This window comes from Prorops nasuta, unplaced genomic scaffold (assembly GCF_024137725.1).
Source record: "Prorops nasuta isolate Cenicafe-Biocafe unplaced genomic scaffold, Cenicafe_Pnas_1.2 PNAS00010, whole genome shotgun sequence".
In the NCBI taxonomy this organism is placed as follows: domain Eukaryota; kingdom Metazoa; phylum Arthropoda; class Insecta; order Hymenoptera; family Bethylidae; genus Prorops; species Prorops nasuta.
The window spans coordinates 4,552,059-4,570,814 of record NW_027116807.1 but is presented as its reverse complement, the minus strand read 5'-3'; the positions used below and the strand labels follow the sequence as shown (position 1 = coordinate 4,570,814).

Genomic DNA, 18,756 nt, shown 5'->3' with positions numbered 1-18,756 from the left:
GTTTTTTCCCTTGGCCGCTACGACACCCAACACACTAATCAAACAATCACACGCGTTACGCAGTAACAGTATTTAGGAGTTTTATAATTGTTAGATGAATTTTTACGTGGTTAAAAGCTTTTATTTTTATCACATACTGGATTCCATTATTATATATATTGTATAATAAAATTTTATTTAATTATTAATTTGGAAAAGACTGAATTCCGGTAAAATTATTTTAATATAATAATGGAATTGCCCATGTATGATGAAAATAAAGTATAAAGTTATTTTTAATCGCGAATAGTTAAATAAATGTCAGTGATTGTACGAAAAAACACGGCGCGCGATTTACTGACAACGAGGCCGAGAGCACGTGGAATTCAAAAACTGAACTGTAACTGCCGCCATTACTGGTAGATAAAGGAACTTCCGGAACGGATATCGGACTTAAGGCGCTTATTGGGCAATTTCATCTGATTGGTTGTAAGCAGGGACCGCGATGGATCGCGCCAATCAGGTTCGATTGCTCAGTAAAGTTACTTAGGGCGGGTTCCGTTATTTACTGTGAGTACCAGTAATCTATAGTTTGCGTGACATTAAATAGAGCTTTTCAGTACTCGCAGTCAATAGCGGAATGGGGCCTTAATGAACATTCAGAATTTCAGAACATTCCTTCTATCATACAAATATAGCGATAAAGTGCTTGCTTTTCGAATATCGATATTGATCTCATTTTTATATATATAATATATATCAAAACGAAATGTAAAAGCGTAGCTGCATCAATTTGGAGGAACTACTGTTTTTCTCTGTTTTACCGCTAAATCAAGAAATTAGGTAGAATAATGTTGATAAAAATCTACTTTTTCAATATGTAAATTGCAAAATGTGCCTAAAAAAGCTATTATTTCATTCCAAACATACGAATCTTTTAGATTTATTTCTCCAATCTCTTTATAGATGACTGTTTAATTTCAAATACAGTACACCTACAGCAATTAATTAAAACTTTATTTTCTTCAGCTTTAGTCTTTTTCCTTAAAAAAGAAAAGTTGCAAATGGATTGGACCATGTTTCAAGTCTCCTTTATAAAATATTTTTTTTATTAAATCATTCTTGACAGTCTAGTTTACTCTTTTTTAAAATGTTGATAATCAGCTTCCAGCTATGTTTCTTAATTCAAAATTTGACAAATTGAAATTCTTACTATCTATCGATGCTGTAAGTAAACTTGGAGACTCGTATCTAGCATTTAAATATTACCTTCAATTATGTATTCACTAATAAAACATTTATTTATTAATCTATCAATATTTAAAAAAATAAATATACAAGTATATAAAACAGTTTTTTCAATAAACATTTGTAGCATACAAAATTGATTAACTGTACATCAATGAAAGGGTTCTTAAACTTAAATTCAAAGTATAATATATATTTTACACTTTTCAGCTTGTGTCTTAATAGATGCTATGTAGAGGACCAACAACAAGATGTTTTTTTGTGATTTTTATTTAAGGAAAACGATGATTTTTCTGGATTAACTTCTTCTACAAGATGTATTAAATCATGTCCAATTTCATTAAATAATTCAACTGAAAATATTGTTACACAATGTATAAAATGCATTCCGATCTTGTAATAATAATGTATTATTATATGTTTACTTACAAACATTTTCTCCAGTTTTACTTGATGTAATAAAAAGTTTAGCTTGTATACCAGAGGCATATTTTTCTACATTCTGTAGATCAGAATCTGCTGTAGTACTAAGATCTAAAATATCCTTTTTAGTACCACAAATATAAATCTTACAATTCTCCTCGTTTTCTCTGAGTTCTCTTATCCAAAATTTAACCTTTTGAAATGTGATTGGTTTTGTTACATCATAGCATACAATAGCAGCCTTTGCTCCTCTATAATATATTCTGGTCATGGCATCATATCTGAAAGATGACTAAGGTAATTGAATTCCAGATATAGAGTTTGTTTCTGTAATTTGATATTACTCACTTTTCACTGCCAGCAGTATCCCATATGCCCATAATGAATGTTTTTTCATTGACTTGAATTTGCTTAGCAGCAAATGCAGCACCTATTGTCTAGGAAAAACGTAATCCTATTAATTTGTATTTTGAGCATCTTCTATGATTCTTGGTTGAAATTAATTGTTTTTATGTAAAACCCTTCCATGATGTTGAGGGCTACAATAAAACAAAATGACCGTAATTAGTACAGTCATTTAATGAACAGACTTGACTACTGTATAAATTTTCAGTTTAAATATTATTTGAGTAGCTTTGTAATATATAAACAACAAAAATTCTTACATTTTGATAGGGCAGTGAATCGTTGAATCTTTCACTAACATATCTTTCCATTAAACTTGTTTTCCCCACTGCAGCATTGCCCAACAATACTACTTTTAGATCAACTCGGCTCATGTTTAAAAAACAACAATCAAATCTCTGCAATGATTCAAGATAAATAGATTGTTTTAACAGTAGTGAATCCACTAAGCTTTATTTTTCCATATAAATAAGTTTTATTATGACATTTATTTGTCTCAACTATTAACTTTTCACTGTAGAAAGAATATTTAATAGTTAAATGTAAGTAATTTAAATAATAAGATGAATATACAAAAAATACTGAATAAATGCGACAAAGCAGCAACAAAGCGTTGCACAGTTGCAGCTCAAATAAACAACGCTAAACGCTATTGCTAACTGATGGGCACACTGGGTACTACATAGCAGCAGCTTCCTATGTGTGAGAGCTGCCCGTGCGGCCGCGCAGAGAACGGCATGGTGGGGAGAATATTCTCATTGTAGTACCAAACTATAATCGAATTGTCCAAATTGAATTGGAAATTTCTGGTTTCGGCTTCAAATTATTTTGTAAGTTTCATTATTTTATTTATTTTATTTTGATATAAAATAGTATAACTTGACAAACACTAATGTGTTTGTTAAATTATACTATTTTAACAAATTAAATATAATTATACTCGGGGACAGTTTGGCCCGAATTAACAAAATTTAAATATGTTTTTCTTTTTCCAGATTAGAATGGATCCGATCATCCGCTATCAAGCACCCAGATAACATTTTGTGTGCAGATTGGCAGCAGATTGCTAACAGAAATGCTCAAATTTTGTTGTCAGATTGCTATCAACTATAGAAACATTTGACTTGGTATTTGCCGTCAGAACCGGCACAACTAGCCTTCTAGCAGAATGACGCCAAAAACAAAACGGAATCTGTACACATAACCTGAGCGCAGATTTATAGTAGATTTGCGACAGAGTCTGCAGTACAGTCTCTGAAGGCAGATTAAAAACAAAAACAAAGCAGGATTTGTTACTCTATGTACGCTCTTTAAAATGTTACCCAATAAAACCAAAAATGTTGAATCAACGTAATTTCTTAACGCGTTATCTATAGTTGAAACAACGTGCCCTATGTCGCCAAAATCCACGTTTCTATCAACGGTTGATTTAACGTTTACACAACGGTTAATTTAACGTTTCTGTCCGGTTGAAAAAATTTTAGGATGAATAAATTGAATCGCGTGAATAACTTAACACTTCAATTTGCATTAAAATCACAAAATATTATAAGTTACCATTATACAATCAATTTTTACTAAAAAAAAAAAAGAAAAAATATTAGGAGATGGCTGGACGCGAACCTGCGTGCAGCAGGTTTTTCCTCCTGCACGTAATCTATATGAATGAATTGTCTTTATATTGATTTCTATCAATCATCGAATCTTACACACTATAATAATCTGCATCCTAGAAGCACAGCGGACATTCCTTCGAGTCTCCTTTCTCCTGGAATTGGCTACAAATCGTAAAATAGCTGAAAGAATTTCTAACATGGCGCGCACCTTAACCACTAAGCTACGTTAGCATATGATAGATCGTTACAATTTTGATGAATATGCAACTGTTATTGAAAATCACCTTACATTATTTTTTATTTCGAATTAAATCCTAAAAATCTTTGTTGTTAAATATTTTTATAAATTACAATTTTTTAATCATTTGAATAAATATTACTAAAAACAATATTTGAACTGTTTCCTTGACATAATTTCAGTTCACGAAGAAAACGTTGTGCTAACATCATTTAATCGTTGCATCTATAGAAAAAATCAATATTTAAAATACATTAGAAAGATTCCATCAATTCTACCGTTTCATATTAGGTGTTGGGGAAGAAAACCTTGCTTCATCAACGGAAGTTAAACGTTATTTCTCTTGGAGAATACAACGTACGTTTAAAAAATGTTAGAAAGATGACTTGTATTCAACCGTTTCGAATTGGTTATGGGTAAATACGTTGTTCCCTCAACGTCAATTAAACGTTATTTCTTCTGGATATTTATCATTATATGTTTAAAAATTTTCAGATATTATAATTAATACAATTTTAAACGATGTACCACCTAGTGGCTTTAACGTTGTTCTAAAAGACGGCGTCATGTTTATCGTTCTGCGCATGCGTCAAACAGCGTAAGACATTTAAGTTCAGGTACGCAGAGTCTGCTGCGTTTCTGCTGCAGATATACTGCAGGCTCTGACACAGGTTCTGTTGCGTTTTAGGTGCTAATCTGCCACAGGCTCTGCCAGAGAAAATGGTATCATTTTGTTATTAATCTGTTAGCAGGAACTGACAAATCAGATTCGGTTTCAAATATGGTGTCATTGTGCTGACTGGATTTTGTATCAGAATTTCGTTTACTTTTGCGAAATCGGAAAACGCTATCTGGGTATCGGTGAGCCTCTTGTTAAATCTATTTCTTTGATGAAACTTTAAATTGAATATTATTATAGTAACTATTTGCAAATTTTTAATATATAGCTACATATTACTCACCATTTAATTACACCGTATTATCCACTATATATTTCCCGTTCTTTTACTGTCATTGTATTAGCTTTCCTTCAATCGGTTAAGATATATGAACTAATTTAGTAAGAGAAAGTGATTCTTATCTTTAGTATCGTTTAATTTAAAGAAGTTTAAATTAACCATCAGCTATAATTATATAGTTCATGTAATGTAGGCTGCACTTAAACTTCAAATAAACATATGTTGGACAATTCCTGCATTTTTCTTCAAATTGCAGTCCTTTCGTCTAATTTCTTATCCATCCTAAATATCCTTGGTAATCCATTTTCCTCATTTGATAGGCATCTCAAACATTATGATAAAGAAAACTACCTGTAAAAATCATAGAAACCACAAAGAATCTCGTACTCCAATAAATTTTACATCTATAATAGTTAAATTATACTCATCTGAATTAATAACTGCATCAATGTGTATTACAACAGCATAAATAAATTCTGTTGCTTGGAGAGCACCTCTTCATTATTGATTGATTGCTAATATTCCGGTTCTTCCATCTACTGATATTAAATGTCATTTTGACAGATAACTTTAGCAGACCATGGGCGCCGCCATCTTAATCCGATCCGATCCAATCAGAACAGGAATAGACACACCGGATTATAGGGAATCTAGTTATTTTTTGTTGTAAGTTGCGTGACTGTGACTAGATGCCAATCCGATCCGATCCAATCCGATCCAATCCGCAGAAAAGAAACACGGATTGTACATCGTAGTATTATTCAAAATGGCGGAGTTGGCAACGCTGACACAGTGTCACACTGCTGGGGAGAGGAGGGATTTCCCACGAGTTACCTACCAGCACTGGAGTGGTGTGGCCAGTGGCCACAGTCCACACTAACTTACCTTACCAGCACAATTCGCCCGGTTGGCCAAAGAGCAAACCTAGGGCCGTTGTGTAATTTGGAAAAATTCAGGGCTGGAAACCTCAAAATTTGAAAACAAAAAAGCATTTTTCATGTTCGGGAGCTTGAAATAAAAACATTCTGAAGTAAAACTAGATAAATTATACATATAAAAATTTATCATTTTCGTATGGAATTATCGTTTACCTAGAATGATTACTGCTTTTTTGCTTTCAAATTCTAAGGTTTCCAGCTCTGAATTTTTTCAAATTACAACGGTCCCGCCGAAAGAAAGGAGTACATTATTCGTAAGTAATATTATTAAATTTTCTTTATGTTTGTGTAAAATAGTATAATATTATACTCGGGGACGGTTTGGCCCCAAATAAAAAATATTAACATTTTTTTGTTTCAGGGAATGGATATAAACGGAGAAAGATTAAGACAAGGCGCAATACAATCTTATTTAAATCAATTTAATTTTATACTAAATATTGAAGAACAATACAATTGTTATTTACTTAATGAGAGGCTCAAGTTAGCACTAGAAGTTCTAAAGGATGTTTTTGCTAGAAGACTTATTGATGAAGACTATACTTATTTTGCTCAAATATTAGAATTATCTGATTTTGACGTGGCTGAAGTAAACAATAGGTTTACCCAGTTTCTTGACCAATAAAAAACAAATTTCAATTATATGTAAGTATTACAATTATACTATTTATTAAAATAAAATACGACAGGTACATACCGTCAGTACCAGTACCGTCACAATCGTCCTGAGTCCTTCAAAGAAATAGGAACTTATAAAACTGTTATGTTTTTTAAGTTATGCCATTTTAAAAAATTAAATTTTATTAAATTTTTTCACGGTTTTGGCCCCATTTTAATATAAATAATCCCATAGAGCACCTAGTGACTTAAAGACATCTTTTAAGTGTCTCTTAGTCAATTGTATGACTAAAAGATGTCTATAAGACAACTTTTAGTCAAGTGTGCTGTATGGGATGTAATCTTTTTTTTTTTTTTAGTTAAAATGGAAGGAAATATTTCAAACTTAGCAATTGACCTGCAAACGCTACTGATAGAGAAAGAAGTAGAAGAGTTTAATAATCTCACAATGCAGGAAACTATAAACACACAACTTAAGAAAATTAATCTAGGTGCAAAATTAATCAATTATTCAAAATTTGGTTTGATAAACAACGAAGACTGCCAGAAATTTATACATACACTACGTATAACACCTAGTGAATTAGGGCTAGCTGTAGAATTAGCAAATAAGAATGTTAAAGAAGCAGACTTGCGAAGGTTAGGCAATAATAATTTTGTTTTTATAAATGTTTTTTTGAAACCCTGGTGAAGGTTTCTAGTGCCACACAGTGGAATTAGCCTAAAAAATTTGCCTGTCCTTCGTAGTATAAAATGTATAAAACATAATGATTGTTAGTCCCCTGGTCAAAATATAATAAGTTAAAGGAAACGACAGTGCTATTGCACTCCAAAGAGAACACTGGAGAAAACTAGAGACCAGAGTCTCTCTAAGGTCTCGACCGTCTCGACGTAGTCGAGACAGAGATGGTAATTGGTAAGTCGAAAGAAATCCCTAACTCCCTACTATGCCTATCGTGTGTATTGAGAGAGTCTGGTAAGAATGGTAGGGGGGCTAGGGTTTTCCCTCCAGTTTCATACCGTCTTTGCCGGTACGGCTTTCAAACGAGAGTCAAGAAAGGTTGAAAAAAGGATGGGATGTAGACTGCGCAACCAGAGTGGTATATACGCAGATGGGTTATTGTCAATTTAAAGGAAATGACATGACAGTGCTATTGCACTTCAAAAAGGAAAATAGAGTGCAGAGTCTCTAGGGTCTCGACGTAGTCGAAAGACAGCGAACAACCGTGACTCGCCGTTTAAATACTTCAGAGGCAAAATCTTACTAGCGAGAAAGTCGCTACGCGAGTCAGCCACCTGGCGGCTGCTGGCGGCGATGAACTATGAGGTGGAAGAGAGACAGACCGCTTATGCCTCGGCTTAAGGACACTCTTGGCGGGTGATTCCGGTGATCCGTAACAAACAGTAAAATCTTGAAATGAAACTTGCTGACAAAACAAACTTCTGTATTGCACGTAATAGTACTACCAACTTACGTAATTGGCAACACTGATCACTGATGGCTTAAAGTGAGGAAAGTATGCGAGAGCGCCAAAATTGAAAGTTGTAGTATGCGTCGCCTTATCGCTAAATAAACAAACATGGAAATGGAATTAAAAAAAAATATTTTCAATATATTTCTGAGCGTTGATAATTAATTTATCGTCACATAGGTACATGAAATATGCATGACGTGTATACGATTGTATTTAATGAGACTGTGTTAATTAACGTGTGTAGCCCATACGCAGCTAATTCAATTGATAAAATAGATCCCATCCTTAATCCTTTTCATAATTTATAAAGTTTTCATAAACATAGCGGTGAGTCATTTTGGAATCTTTGCATCGATAATAAATATTGCATAGCGTATAGTGTATATAGGATTAGAAAGAAATAAAAGAAATGAAAAATATATATTTGTAACCATACGTCTCTTCTTCTATTTACATTTCTTAACATTCTTTACAGTTCTATGAATCAATTTTATCAAGGTGCGCGTCTATTGTATATCCTACATCATCAATATATCAACTATGATTTACTACCACCATATGTATAATAATCTGTATGTACATTCTACAAAATTTTCATTTTAAACGTGTATGCTTTCCTTGTTTCATCTCACTTTGTGGTAAGCTTGAAATTTATTAAGTTTTATACATAAGTAAAATATAATGTGCTGATAAATTTTAGTTGAATGCTTAAAATATCTGTAAAAATTCTATATAAACATATTGAACTTATTCAAGTAGCTTTTAGCTACTTTCATATAAATGCTTCGCTTCCTAGTCATATTGATTTATATATATATATACAGAATAATCTTAGTACACAGTAAGTAAATTACAACATTTTATCTAAATTTATACTCCGATTAAAACTATTTACAAACGTTATATAATACTGATTGATATTATTATATGCATGATTTTTAAACAAAATTAAATGTAGAGATTTTAAAATGGAATCATTGAAGAAGAAGGCTCTAATATGCTTCTGAACAGATTTAATAAACTCTAAAGCTGCGCAATATTCGCTGAAAGTTTTTTATCCACATATATTACAAGTGCGCGAGTTTGAAGCATAGTTTGGAATGAAATTTATTGAGAAATATGAAGAAAGGAATCGCTGTGGAATGACTTTACCCAGATAACAGAAAGGCGCATAAAACATTTAAAGAATATTCATAGAATATATGATGCTCCATAAAGTATTCTCTTATAATATTTCATGAACTTTCGTGCTATACAGGGATAAGCGGTGTTTCTCGGTTTATTCATATACCCATTAGAATGCTCGGTTGACTATTTGATCCCATTCGATTGAGAATAATCGACAATGATGATATAACGATTGATAGAAACGCGCTGTACAGGTGACGTCGACGGAACTACGTCAGAGCGGAGAGAATGATAATGCAGATCGCCGCCCTGTAAGGTAGGAGGGCTTCGACGGTGGCGCCTCTCGAGGATCTCGACTGCGCTGTATTATCGATCCGACGAAGACCATTATCCCGGGCGATAACGTCATTTCCAATCCCATTCTCCTCGCCATCGATGACGAAGTCCCCGTGACCAACTCTCACCTTTCCACCAAACTGCATATCTGCAACAGAAAGACGATAAATAAGAGAATATTGAAAAAATATAAATTAAAAAAAAGATCAAATCAACGTCTTCTCCAAAACTATTTAAATCGAAAAACCTATAATCTCTCGTTTTTTCTTTAGGATCTCTGTTTTCTCAACCAGATAAACACATTAATCATATTGAGGTCCCGTGGATCTCTTTATATGATGAAATACATCCGAGAAATTCGGGGCTTGAAATTGGAAAGTCGGAAGAGGAAGAGGAAGAGGAAAAGTCCCGAGCAAAAGTTGGCGTAATATCCTCTTAAATAATCGGGCGACGAAATGCTCAAGCAGTTTGAATGTGAGGCGGTGAAAAGTTTGTGGGATTCGCGCGAGAAACTTTGGTGCAGTAAGGTTGGCCCAAGCGGGCTTGGCGCGGCGCGGCGTGCCTTCTCAAGCATGGATATTATCCTCTGGAAAGGCGAGCCCGCGCACTTGTATTTATGCTTTAGAATCTGATTCGCCTGGGAGCCCAACTCGATTAGGCTCTAGATTGAAAATTTTCATATCAAGGTAAAACCTCGTGTTGCCATATATATATATATATATATATATATATATATGTGCGTGTATAGCTTGCATCCATTTGAAAATTAAACTTCTGGATCAAGTGTTTTTTGAGTTATTATTATAAAAGTATTTCTCAATGTATTTATATATACCTTGGTGCTGAATAGCGTCCGGTGAGGAAGTCTCCGCAGTCTCGCTGGGACTCGTTGGGATCGAGCTGGACAGTACTTTGTCCTGTGACCTTTCGTGCTTCTCCACTGAAGACAATGAGAAAAAGATGATTATTTGCTAAACTGTACAATGTAACGTTAAAATAACCCACCCCTCTTTATAGTCGGAATCGGTGTCGTCGTCGTAGGCTTTGGCTGCGTTGTCGACGCGACGATATCTGTAAAGTCATAGGATCCCAAATTTATTATTATTATCTATATATGTATATAGTATAAAGTAATTAATTCTTATGTGACTCGTTAATATGGATTAGCCGCTGATGTTTGAAAATTGGACGTTGAAAAAAAAATCCTACACGGTTGCGAAATATCGTTACAAATGCATCAATTGATTATACGCGTTGATGCGACTTCAAGTCATTTTTAAAATCTGCGACAGTAGTTTTTCAATCACCTAAAATTGCGTTTCTATTGAAATTGGCCAATTGTTCGACGATTTAGATTGGAAGCTTTAATAGAGAGGCTCGAAGAGGAGAAAGGAATATTATTTAAGAGAGATAGAGAGTATATTTATGCACTGGGTGTTAATCCGGATAAGATTTTGGAAAAACATTAAGGTGCATCGGTAATGGAAAAGAATCAGGATGTACTTACGGTACAATTTGATGACCCCATCCGTTTCGCCGAGGGAGTTTCTCGATATGCATTTGTACGTCCCATAGTCGAGCATTTCAATGGAGCGTATAGCGAGGCGCATCGTAACTTTATACGCGTTTTCCGACAGGCTCGACTCGTATTTTTCATCTGTAATTATAAAGAGAGAATAAGTGGAGGGGGGTTGATGGGGGGTGCGTGGCAGAAACAGCATTCTCTGTATATGTATATAAAGAGGAAAAACGATAAATGGAAAGATCCATAAATTGAGAATATATGGAACGATCGCTGGAGAGCGAAACGGAACGAAAGGAGAAACGGGAATTTTATTGGAAGATCAAAATAGAAATGCGCTCAGCGATACGTGCCCTCATCGAGTTCTTTTGTATGTCTGGCATCTCGCATCTTGCACGAGAGGGAAAGCTTTCTGCAGCCGTTAGGACTCCCCTTTCGGAGCTATACAGCGTTCCTTCGATTATCGAAACAATCGCTGCCGAGTCTGAATACCAAACGGATTTCAACACCATTGACCGACTTTACGCGCATCGTTCTTCCATTCGATCAACCGCAGTCCCCATTGGCCGAGTTTTCTCAATTGATTTTTTTTTAAATTGAATCTGCGTAGAACTATGGTCTCTACGTGTGCAAGGGAGGGGGTTGACAAAAAAGCTGACTTTATTAGGGGGAAAAATTCGTTTTTCGTCAAAAGCTCTTTATTTATACGAGATAACCACATATTAAAATAATTTCCATCCCCCTCCTCTCTTCTTCGATATTAAACGCGATATTGAAGCAAAGAAACTCGGTTGCGAAGCAGTATAGTGTTCAATATGGATTTCTCGGGAGCTTTTCAAGGAATTTACGAACACATTCCTATATATATCAACTATTAATTATATTTCCTTGGATCTCTCGTGTCTGCGTAAGGTGATATTTTAGACGTGGTTCTGAGAGATTGGTTGGAGTTATACTCGTCTCAAACGGTTCAATTCCTTTGCTCGGCCATATATATATACACACACACACACACACACATATATATATATATATATATATAGTGGCTGTCGTCGAATGCAAAGAACTGCTGCCTCGAGCAGAAATCAATAGAGCTGTTCGGGAAACTGCGAGGAGGAGGGGGGATCCCCGAAATCGGCTGTTCAATTGGGATCGCGATCGTAGTTCGCACGAGGAGATCGTGTCGGGGGTGTACAGTTCACAGTTCGAAGCAAACTACATTGCATATTCCATACGCTATATACGACAGTATATTATAGATGCACGTATGTGCTTAAAGCACGTCTCACGTATATATACACACACGAGACGATACTCCTCCTACACCACACCACCAGCAACGTTACTTGCTTCCCATTGAAAAAACCACTCCAAGATCCGAAGCAACGATTCTTCATTCCCTTTGAAAAATATTATTGCGTTTTCGATTGTCGTATTGGTTCTGTGGCTAAAGTTACACTCCGGGACCTGGAGGAGGAACGATCGTTAAAATTTAAGATTCGAAGCAGCGACTACGAAGATTGTTCTCGTTCCTCGTGGACAGGGGGAAGGAAATCAGACCACTATCCAAAATCATTAAATTTTCACGCACTGACGATTTCCAGCTGCAAACACGTCTGAATTCTTCAAAGCAGAAGCTGCATTGCGCTTAAAATAATGAAACTTGAGTAGAGCAGGTATAGCATGCAATATTTATATATATATATATTTTGTTTGACGAAAGAGAGAGGGGACAATGCGAAGCAGCGACAAGCTAAGCATCGCAAGTGCAGTAGTTTGATATTGGAAAAGGTGTATGGAGTCGTGGAGAGATAAAAGGAAGAGGGAGAGCGTGAGTGGAGTGTATAGTATATATATATGGGGGGGGGGGGGGGAGGGTAGGTCCGAGCGAGGCAAGGCGAAAGAGTCGCTGGACAAAAATTGGAAGAAAGCAGCCGAAGGGAGTTGAGAAACAGCAGCAGGTTCCAGTATTGGAAGAAAGCAGCGAGGCAGGTGGTGTAGGTGTATGGGTATGGAGTAGAGCGAATCGACATTAATGGCATTGGTAAGTAGTACTTGACACGCTATGTTCATGTGCACCCTGCCAACTTGTATTCGCTGCAGGCGTCGCTACCCTAATAATTCTGTCCAGCTATCCTATACATTATACACACATACACGTACACAGAGCGAGCCTCGACAAGATTTTTGAACAGCGATGCGATATAATCTCGTGGTTATAACGCTTGTACTCGTCACTCTTACCTAACGCATTTTCGTCCATCGAATTGTACAGAAATTCATTCAATTTTCTTCGCATTTATCGCTGGGATAGATTTTATTTCTTTCAATCTCGATAGCTCTCGGTGCAATGGTACAAGCCGAGGATCGATCGGTCGATCGATGGAGACGATTTAGTAATAAAAGGATTGGATCTCTTTGATAATACTTATATATATATATATATATATATATATGTACGCACATGTGTATGCATTAGCCATATTTTGGAGTGCCACTCTTTCCACCTTTTTTATTCGAGTCTATTGTAATTTTGGTGCTCGCAGGAAAAATTGTGCAATGTTTAACGAGCGGCTGGCGCAATGTGTGCACGAGTCGGAAAGCTGTCTGGTATATTTTTATTTTTACAAGAATTGCGCGGATTCTATGGCTTCTGGCTAGAATCTTCTCGTTGCAGGACGGCTATCGTGGGCGCCCAGCTCTGGCATTATGGAGCGCGAAGCCGACGTAGAATCGTAAAGCTGTCGTAAGTGGAATGCAGTAACACTGGCGTATCATCCTGGCCCGAGATATCTCATTGGATAAACCATTTACGATTCGCATACCTCCTGGCCACTACGGATCGAACAAAAGCCACAAATTGGATCGTTCAGCAGGCCTTTGCCATTGGGAGAATAAACGTGGCCGAATCTATCTCCATCACGCTTAATAGTGAGAGATTAAAAATTAACAAAGAGTGAGTGGCAGTGACGAAGAATAAATTGCTGGAGCATTGCGGAGGGGGAGGGAGAAATGGATCGCGATAAAAATACCACATCTTTCTTTATTTGCCACTCTAAATGCCTGGCGCTGCCGTAATTACTCACCGATCCATATACCCGGTTGGATAAATAAATTACGAGGAGCTTTGCTCATTACGGATTTCGACAGGGGTCGTAGGTCGGGGGTGCCGGCTGCGCGCGGTGGTTGCAGAAAGAACGAGCGTGTTAACGTCTCGCGTAAAACCGCACACACGCTTCAAACGAGCGTTGTCATTAATCTTTTACAGTCGTGTACTGTTATGGAAATGAAATTGGATTCATCAACATCCCGAATCGCTAGGACTGTCTGCGTCCCTCCTAAATATGTATGTACAGTTAGCTATAAGTAAACCAGAATTAACCTAATTAACTGCATAAATACTAGTGACGCGAGTCATTGTTAGCCCATTTCTTACTCTGCACACAAACACGCTCGAACGAGTGTCATCGGCAGTATAATGGATTAACTTTACGTATCGTTCAAATGATTAATCAATTTTAACAAAAGCCTTCAGGATATTCGAGGCAACTTCTCCTCTAATAAATGTCATAGCGATTCTTTCGATCCCGCCATTTGCAAATTCAATATTATCGCAGTGGAAACATTCGGAAATGAATGAAATTAGTGCTTTTGCCCAACCGAATTTCTTCGCTATTCCTCCTTTAGCTGCATTGGCTAAAAATTTATCTATATAACTTTGTGCTCTTTGCTCGACGAAATAAGGTACGAAATAGAATGATCGACGATAATATACGGAACGTCAATTCGGATTAATGTATCTTTAACTTGAGAAATAATGGCGCTGGTTTCCTTATCGAATCGCGCTACCAACGTAAAGGGTCATTGATCCTTTTTTATCGTAACCGCTGTATGGCTCATGATGGATGATGATCATTGGAGTACGAGTGCTGTACGAATCATGGATGGGTGGATATTATGGCGACACGTGTGATCGATCGCATTGCGTGCGAATTCCGATCTGTTTTAGGGTTCAACTGGGTGAAATACAGGGACGAGGTTTCGTAAGGTTAACCCTTTGACCTTGGCTTTCCTTTGGTATACTCGACAGTAAGCTCGCGTCGAAATTAGTCTCCCCTCCGGTGAATCAAGTAATTTTACCTAAAACATATTGAATTTCTTTCGTTTGTTTAGAGTATCAGTGTGTGGTATTTTAAAGCGGAACTGCGAGTGCCAGAGGGTTCAATGAAATTGAATATGTTAATAAATGGAGCTGCGGAGTTAATGGTGAACGCAATCAACGCTCTTTGGCAAAGAATCAAGATCCTGGTCTTATTAGGTATTAAACACGAGCATTTCGAATATGGAAGCTACCCACCCATTCTGCTCATACATATTTTAATATTCTAGTATTCGTGTTCACTGTGTCGAATATCGCTCACGTTCTCCAACTATAGTACATCTGCGTTGATATTCTTCTTGCGTATTATACTTATTTGAATACTTCCCTGTACTCGCACTGCAACGATAAAAGAGAATCCTGATCTAATACTGCAGTGTTTGGGGACATTTGTATGCTCGACTTATACTATATATGTGCTATTTCTAGCCTTTTACTCGAGCCACGAAACTCTTGCATAACTTTGCAACGAAGAGTTTCGGAAGAGTCTTGGAGAGTGCACCGGGAGCAGTGTAGCTGTAGGACGCACGTAAAGAGTGGTAATCTAATCAGTGATACATACTGTTGGTTATAATATCATTATTCTCCGTCATCCAGTAATTAATTGATTTTGGATGGGCTTCCGAATCACATTCTAAGGTAATTTCCTGTCCTTCCTGCGCCCCCACTAGTTGATTCTGGATCTCTATCATCGGGGCGACTGTAAATCACGAAGAATATTAGGTTACAAAAAAAAAAAAAAAAAAAAAATTATTACGAGACAACTATCGCAAGGCTTGACTTTTACTTACAGTGTACTATCAGCATGATTCGTTTGCTAACTATAGGTGGGACTCCATTTGAGGCGATGCAAAGATAAGCTCCCATATGCAAACGGTTTACTTTCGAGATATTCAGGGCTGATCCTCTGATGCTAGCCACTGAAAAAAGAAATAAATCCAATGTATATTACGTAAAAAGCTGCAAGTTCGATGCACACAAGAATATCATTAATCGTGCAGAGTCTTTGAAGCCTCCTAAGATGTGGGAGAATGGCAAGGTCTGTGGTAAGAAGGGATCCAGCAGCAAAATCAGAATTAATATCGCTGACCAGACTATATAATATACATAGTATATACTATATAGTTTAAGAGCTCTCATCAGTTGCAGTAGGAGCCAATACTAATCACTATAAACATCGCTAGGTTGATTTTGCTGCTGTTCTAATCTGTAGAAACACTGGATCATCCGGATGGGTCAGCTATGTACCGGAGAAACTAGTTGCATTACCCAAGAAACCCTTGTTGGATATTTCAGGCGTTCTTGCCAACTCTCCTTCTATCCATGCATGTGCTCCAGTCGAGACTCGACTATGCAGCATCCTTAACATTGTACTCTCCACTACGCTTTCCAGTTCACTGGTAGTCGAGCCGACTAATAAAAACTTCCATTAAGAATCTTAATGAGATTCGCTGTATATAGCTCATCGACCATTCATCAATGTAGTTTCGCGCAAGATATATATTTATATATATAGAGAGATATATATCAGTGGGTAAAAACAATGCTTAATCATAGATACAAGAGTAATATTTCTTTCCCCATGTTAAGCATAATCGCGAATATGTAAAGTAGTTGGAGAGGAAGAAAATTCAGAGAGAAGAGGCGAGAGGCAAAAGTAAATGCAGGCCTGGTCGCAACGGTACATTTTTCCTGAATAGAAACCCAGATAGCAAGTGTCTGAGAGATTCGATAAAAAAGGAGAGAGATCGTGTACTTTCTTCTCGCCGAGCAGAAAATGCAAAAAAGATATCGGAGTTTGTGTAGCGAATGAAGAAAAAAAAACACGCGTTTTACGACAATTGAGATTTTTTATCAAATTTAAATGCATAGAGTCATTATTATAAATAAATTGCTTCAACGGTTTCATTTCGAATCATATTTAGTACGCATAGAGCTCCTTCTTTATAGAAAAGCTTTTGCACGGAGAAAGCGTTTTGCTCACCGGTGTTTCATCTATAATTTATGTATTATCTCGCCATCGGTGCATTCGCAGAGGCTTTCTGTACCAATTTAATTAGTATGAAGCTAATTTTCAGTCGGTGCACCTCCGGTCAGCCGAATAAATTTCACATGCAATAAAAAATTTATCGATGAAATATAAAGCAATTGTTATTGTTGCTTCGCTGCAAAAAATCGATTGATAAAATTGATAGTAAAAAGTTTCGCGCGCGTCTAAATGAAATATCAAACTTCCTTCAGAGGAAGAGGTCAGAAATATATATATATATATATATATATATAATGAAGGATAAAAAGGATAGGATCTTTGCAGTAAGAAAATAAATTGCCATTATGTTTTCGAAGGTAGACACAAATAAGTGAAGCATGAATAAAGAATTTCATTACCCCCTTGATCATTGTTAAGAGCGATCAATTTGCCATCCTCCCTCTTCCAAGTGATGTTGGGAGCTGGAGAGCCATTGGCTGCACATCGTAAAGAAACGTTGCTGTTCTCCCTGACAACCATATCCGTACTGGTGAGGAAATCATCGATATCGGGCGGTACTGGAAATAAAATTGTAATGTTAAAAAAAAAAAAAAGAAAAATGATTCCATCGATAAATAAATTGGATAACGAGGCACTGTGCTGAAAGATGCCTATTTCCACTATTATCCTCAAGGATGTATTCACGCGTGTAATTACGAGGCACGGGCCATTCGTTTAAACACGATATACTTCATGGTAACGCTGCACATAAATGACTCTGAAGTTAGCCATAAGAGTTTACATCATAGCACGGAGGAAATGAATATAAGATATTATTAAGAAAATGTTTTCTTAATAATAAAAGTCTGAATTTATCCTTCATCTTCTTGAAACGATCGTTATGCTTTTAAACTAATCTTAGATTTTCTCAATTCAAATTAATTGTGATTAATCTAATCAATATTCAGTAATTTCAATCAAATATTTAATTGTTTAATTTATTCATCTTTTTAATTAATATTAGCTAATATATATCTCTTCGCGAAGTTGGTGGAAAATTGGAGCTTGAAGTAAATTGAATGAATAAAATGTTTTGGCAATTATAAACCAATGCAAACTACTGTCATTGATATAATTAACATTTATTTGGCCAAATATTCAATAAAAAGTATAGAGATTTAGCCGAAAATGACTTAAACGAGAAAATCAAGTAACTACTCTTATACAGCAATTTAACATACTAGCGAATTTCTCATTTTTTCAATTACATAGCTTTGAAGCCAATCAAATAATGAAGAAAATAGTACTAGTTTCATGAAAGAGAAAATCCACCTTAATGCCTTTTCTGTCTAGTCGAAGAAAATTAGAAAAATTCACTGGTAAGTTAAAGATTTCTTTACACGAGTAGTTATTTGTTTATCTCCTTTAGGTCATTTTCAGCTACATTTTCTTGATGATTTGTTTAAATGTTAATTACAGTAACGAAATTATTTGCACTGATTTATAATTGCCAAAACATTTTTTTCATTCAATTTACTTGCACACTTGTTTTTCTCAAAGGTGTGGTTGAGCATAGTGCCTAATTTCAGTGTCATTGCATATAATTGTAAGTAAATTATAATTATTGTTGAGTGTAATTGTCGATAAAGACAATGAGAAGCCAAGTAATTGCTGTTAATTGCTTTTGTCGCGATAAGCTTTTGAGGCTTCTTGATTTGATGCAAGCGTCATATTGTCACACTA

General features: G+C 36.0%; 2 protein-coding genes across 3 annotated transcripts in view; both read right to left on the bottom strand.

The window, feature by feature from the left end:
• Window positions 1-1,257: 1,257 nt before the first annotated feature.
• LOC136776759 (ras-related protein Rab-24-like) lies at window positions 1,258-2,710 on the bottom strand. 2 transcript variants are annotated; one of them, XM_066732578.1, is made up of 4 exons: window positions 2,316-2,710; window positions 1,999-2,087; window positions 1,657-1,931; window positions 1,258-1,580 (listed from the first exon to the last, which is right to left on the bottom strand). In XM_066732578.1, exons 1-4 carry the CDS (start codon window positions 2,427-2,429, stop codon window positions 1,456-1,458), a joined length of 603 nt encoding a protein of 200 aa, XP_066588675.1. In that variant the 5' UTR covers window positions 2,430-2,710; the 3' UTR covers window positions 1,258-1,455. The 2 variants fall into 2 exon arrangements, 1 of the variants encoding a protein (XP_066588675.1); XR_010823137.1 differs by lacking the exon at window positions 1,258-1,580 and having other exon boundaries at window positions 1,805-1,942; window positions 1,999-2,189.
• A 5,396-nt stretch (window positions 2,711-8,106) lies between these two features.
• Window positions 8,107-18,756, bottom strand: part of LOC136776694 (lachesin-like) — a 69,525-nt gene continuing 58,875 nt past the window's right edge. Inside the window, exons 4-10 of the mRNA XM_066732444.1 lie at window positions 17,433-17,591; window positions 15,836-15,964; window positions 15,607-15,744; window positions 10,871-11,020; window positions 10,369-10,434; window positions 10,199-10,303; window positions 8,107-9,511 (exon numbers count right to left, since the gene is read on the bottom strand). Of these exons, the coding sequence (XP_066588541.1) occupies window positions 9,297-9,511; window positions 10,199-10,303; window positions 10,369-10,434; window positions 10,871-11,020; window positions 15,607-15,744; window positions 15,836-15,964; window positions 17,433-17,591 (962 nt within the window). The 3' untranslated portion in view covers window positions 8,107-9,296. The remainder of the gene's footprint in view (window positions 9,512-10,198; window positions 10,304-10,368; window positions 10,435-10,870; window positions 11,021-15,606; window positions 15,745-15,835; window positions 15,965-17,432; window positions 17,592-18,756) is intronic.

Coding starts and splice junctions, on each gene's coding strand:
- LOC136776759 (XM_066732578.1), bottom strand. CDS start 2,429: ATGAGCCGAGTTGATCTAAAAGTAGTATTGTTGGGCAATGCTGCAGTG. Junction 2,088..2,315: donor ATTCACTGCCCTATCAAAAT/GTAAGAATTTTT, acceptor CGTTTTTCCTAG/ACAATAGGTGCTGCATTTGC. Junction 1,581..1,656: donor TAAAACTGGAGAAAATGTTT/GTAAGTAAACAT, acceptor CAATATTTTCAG/TTGAATTATTTAATGAAATT.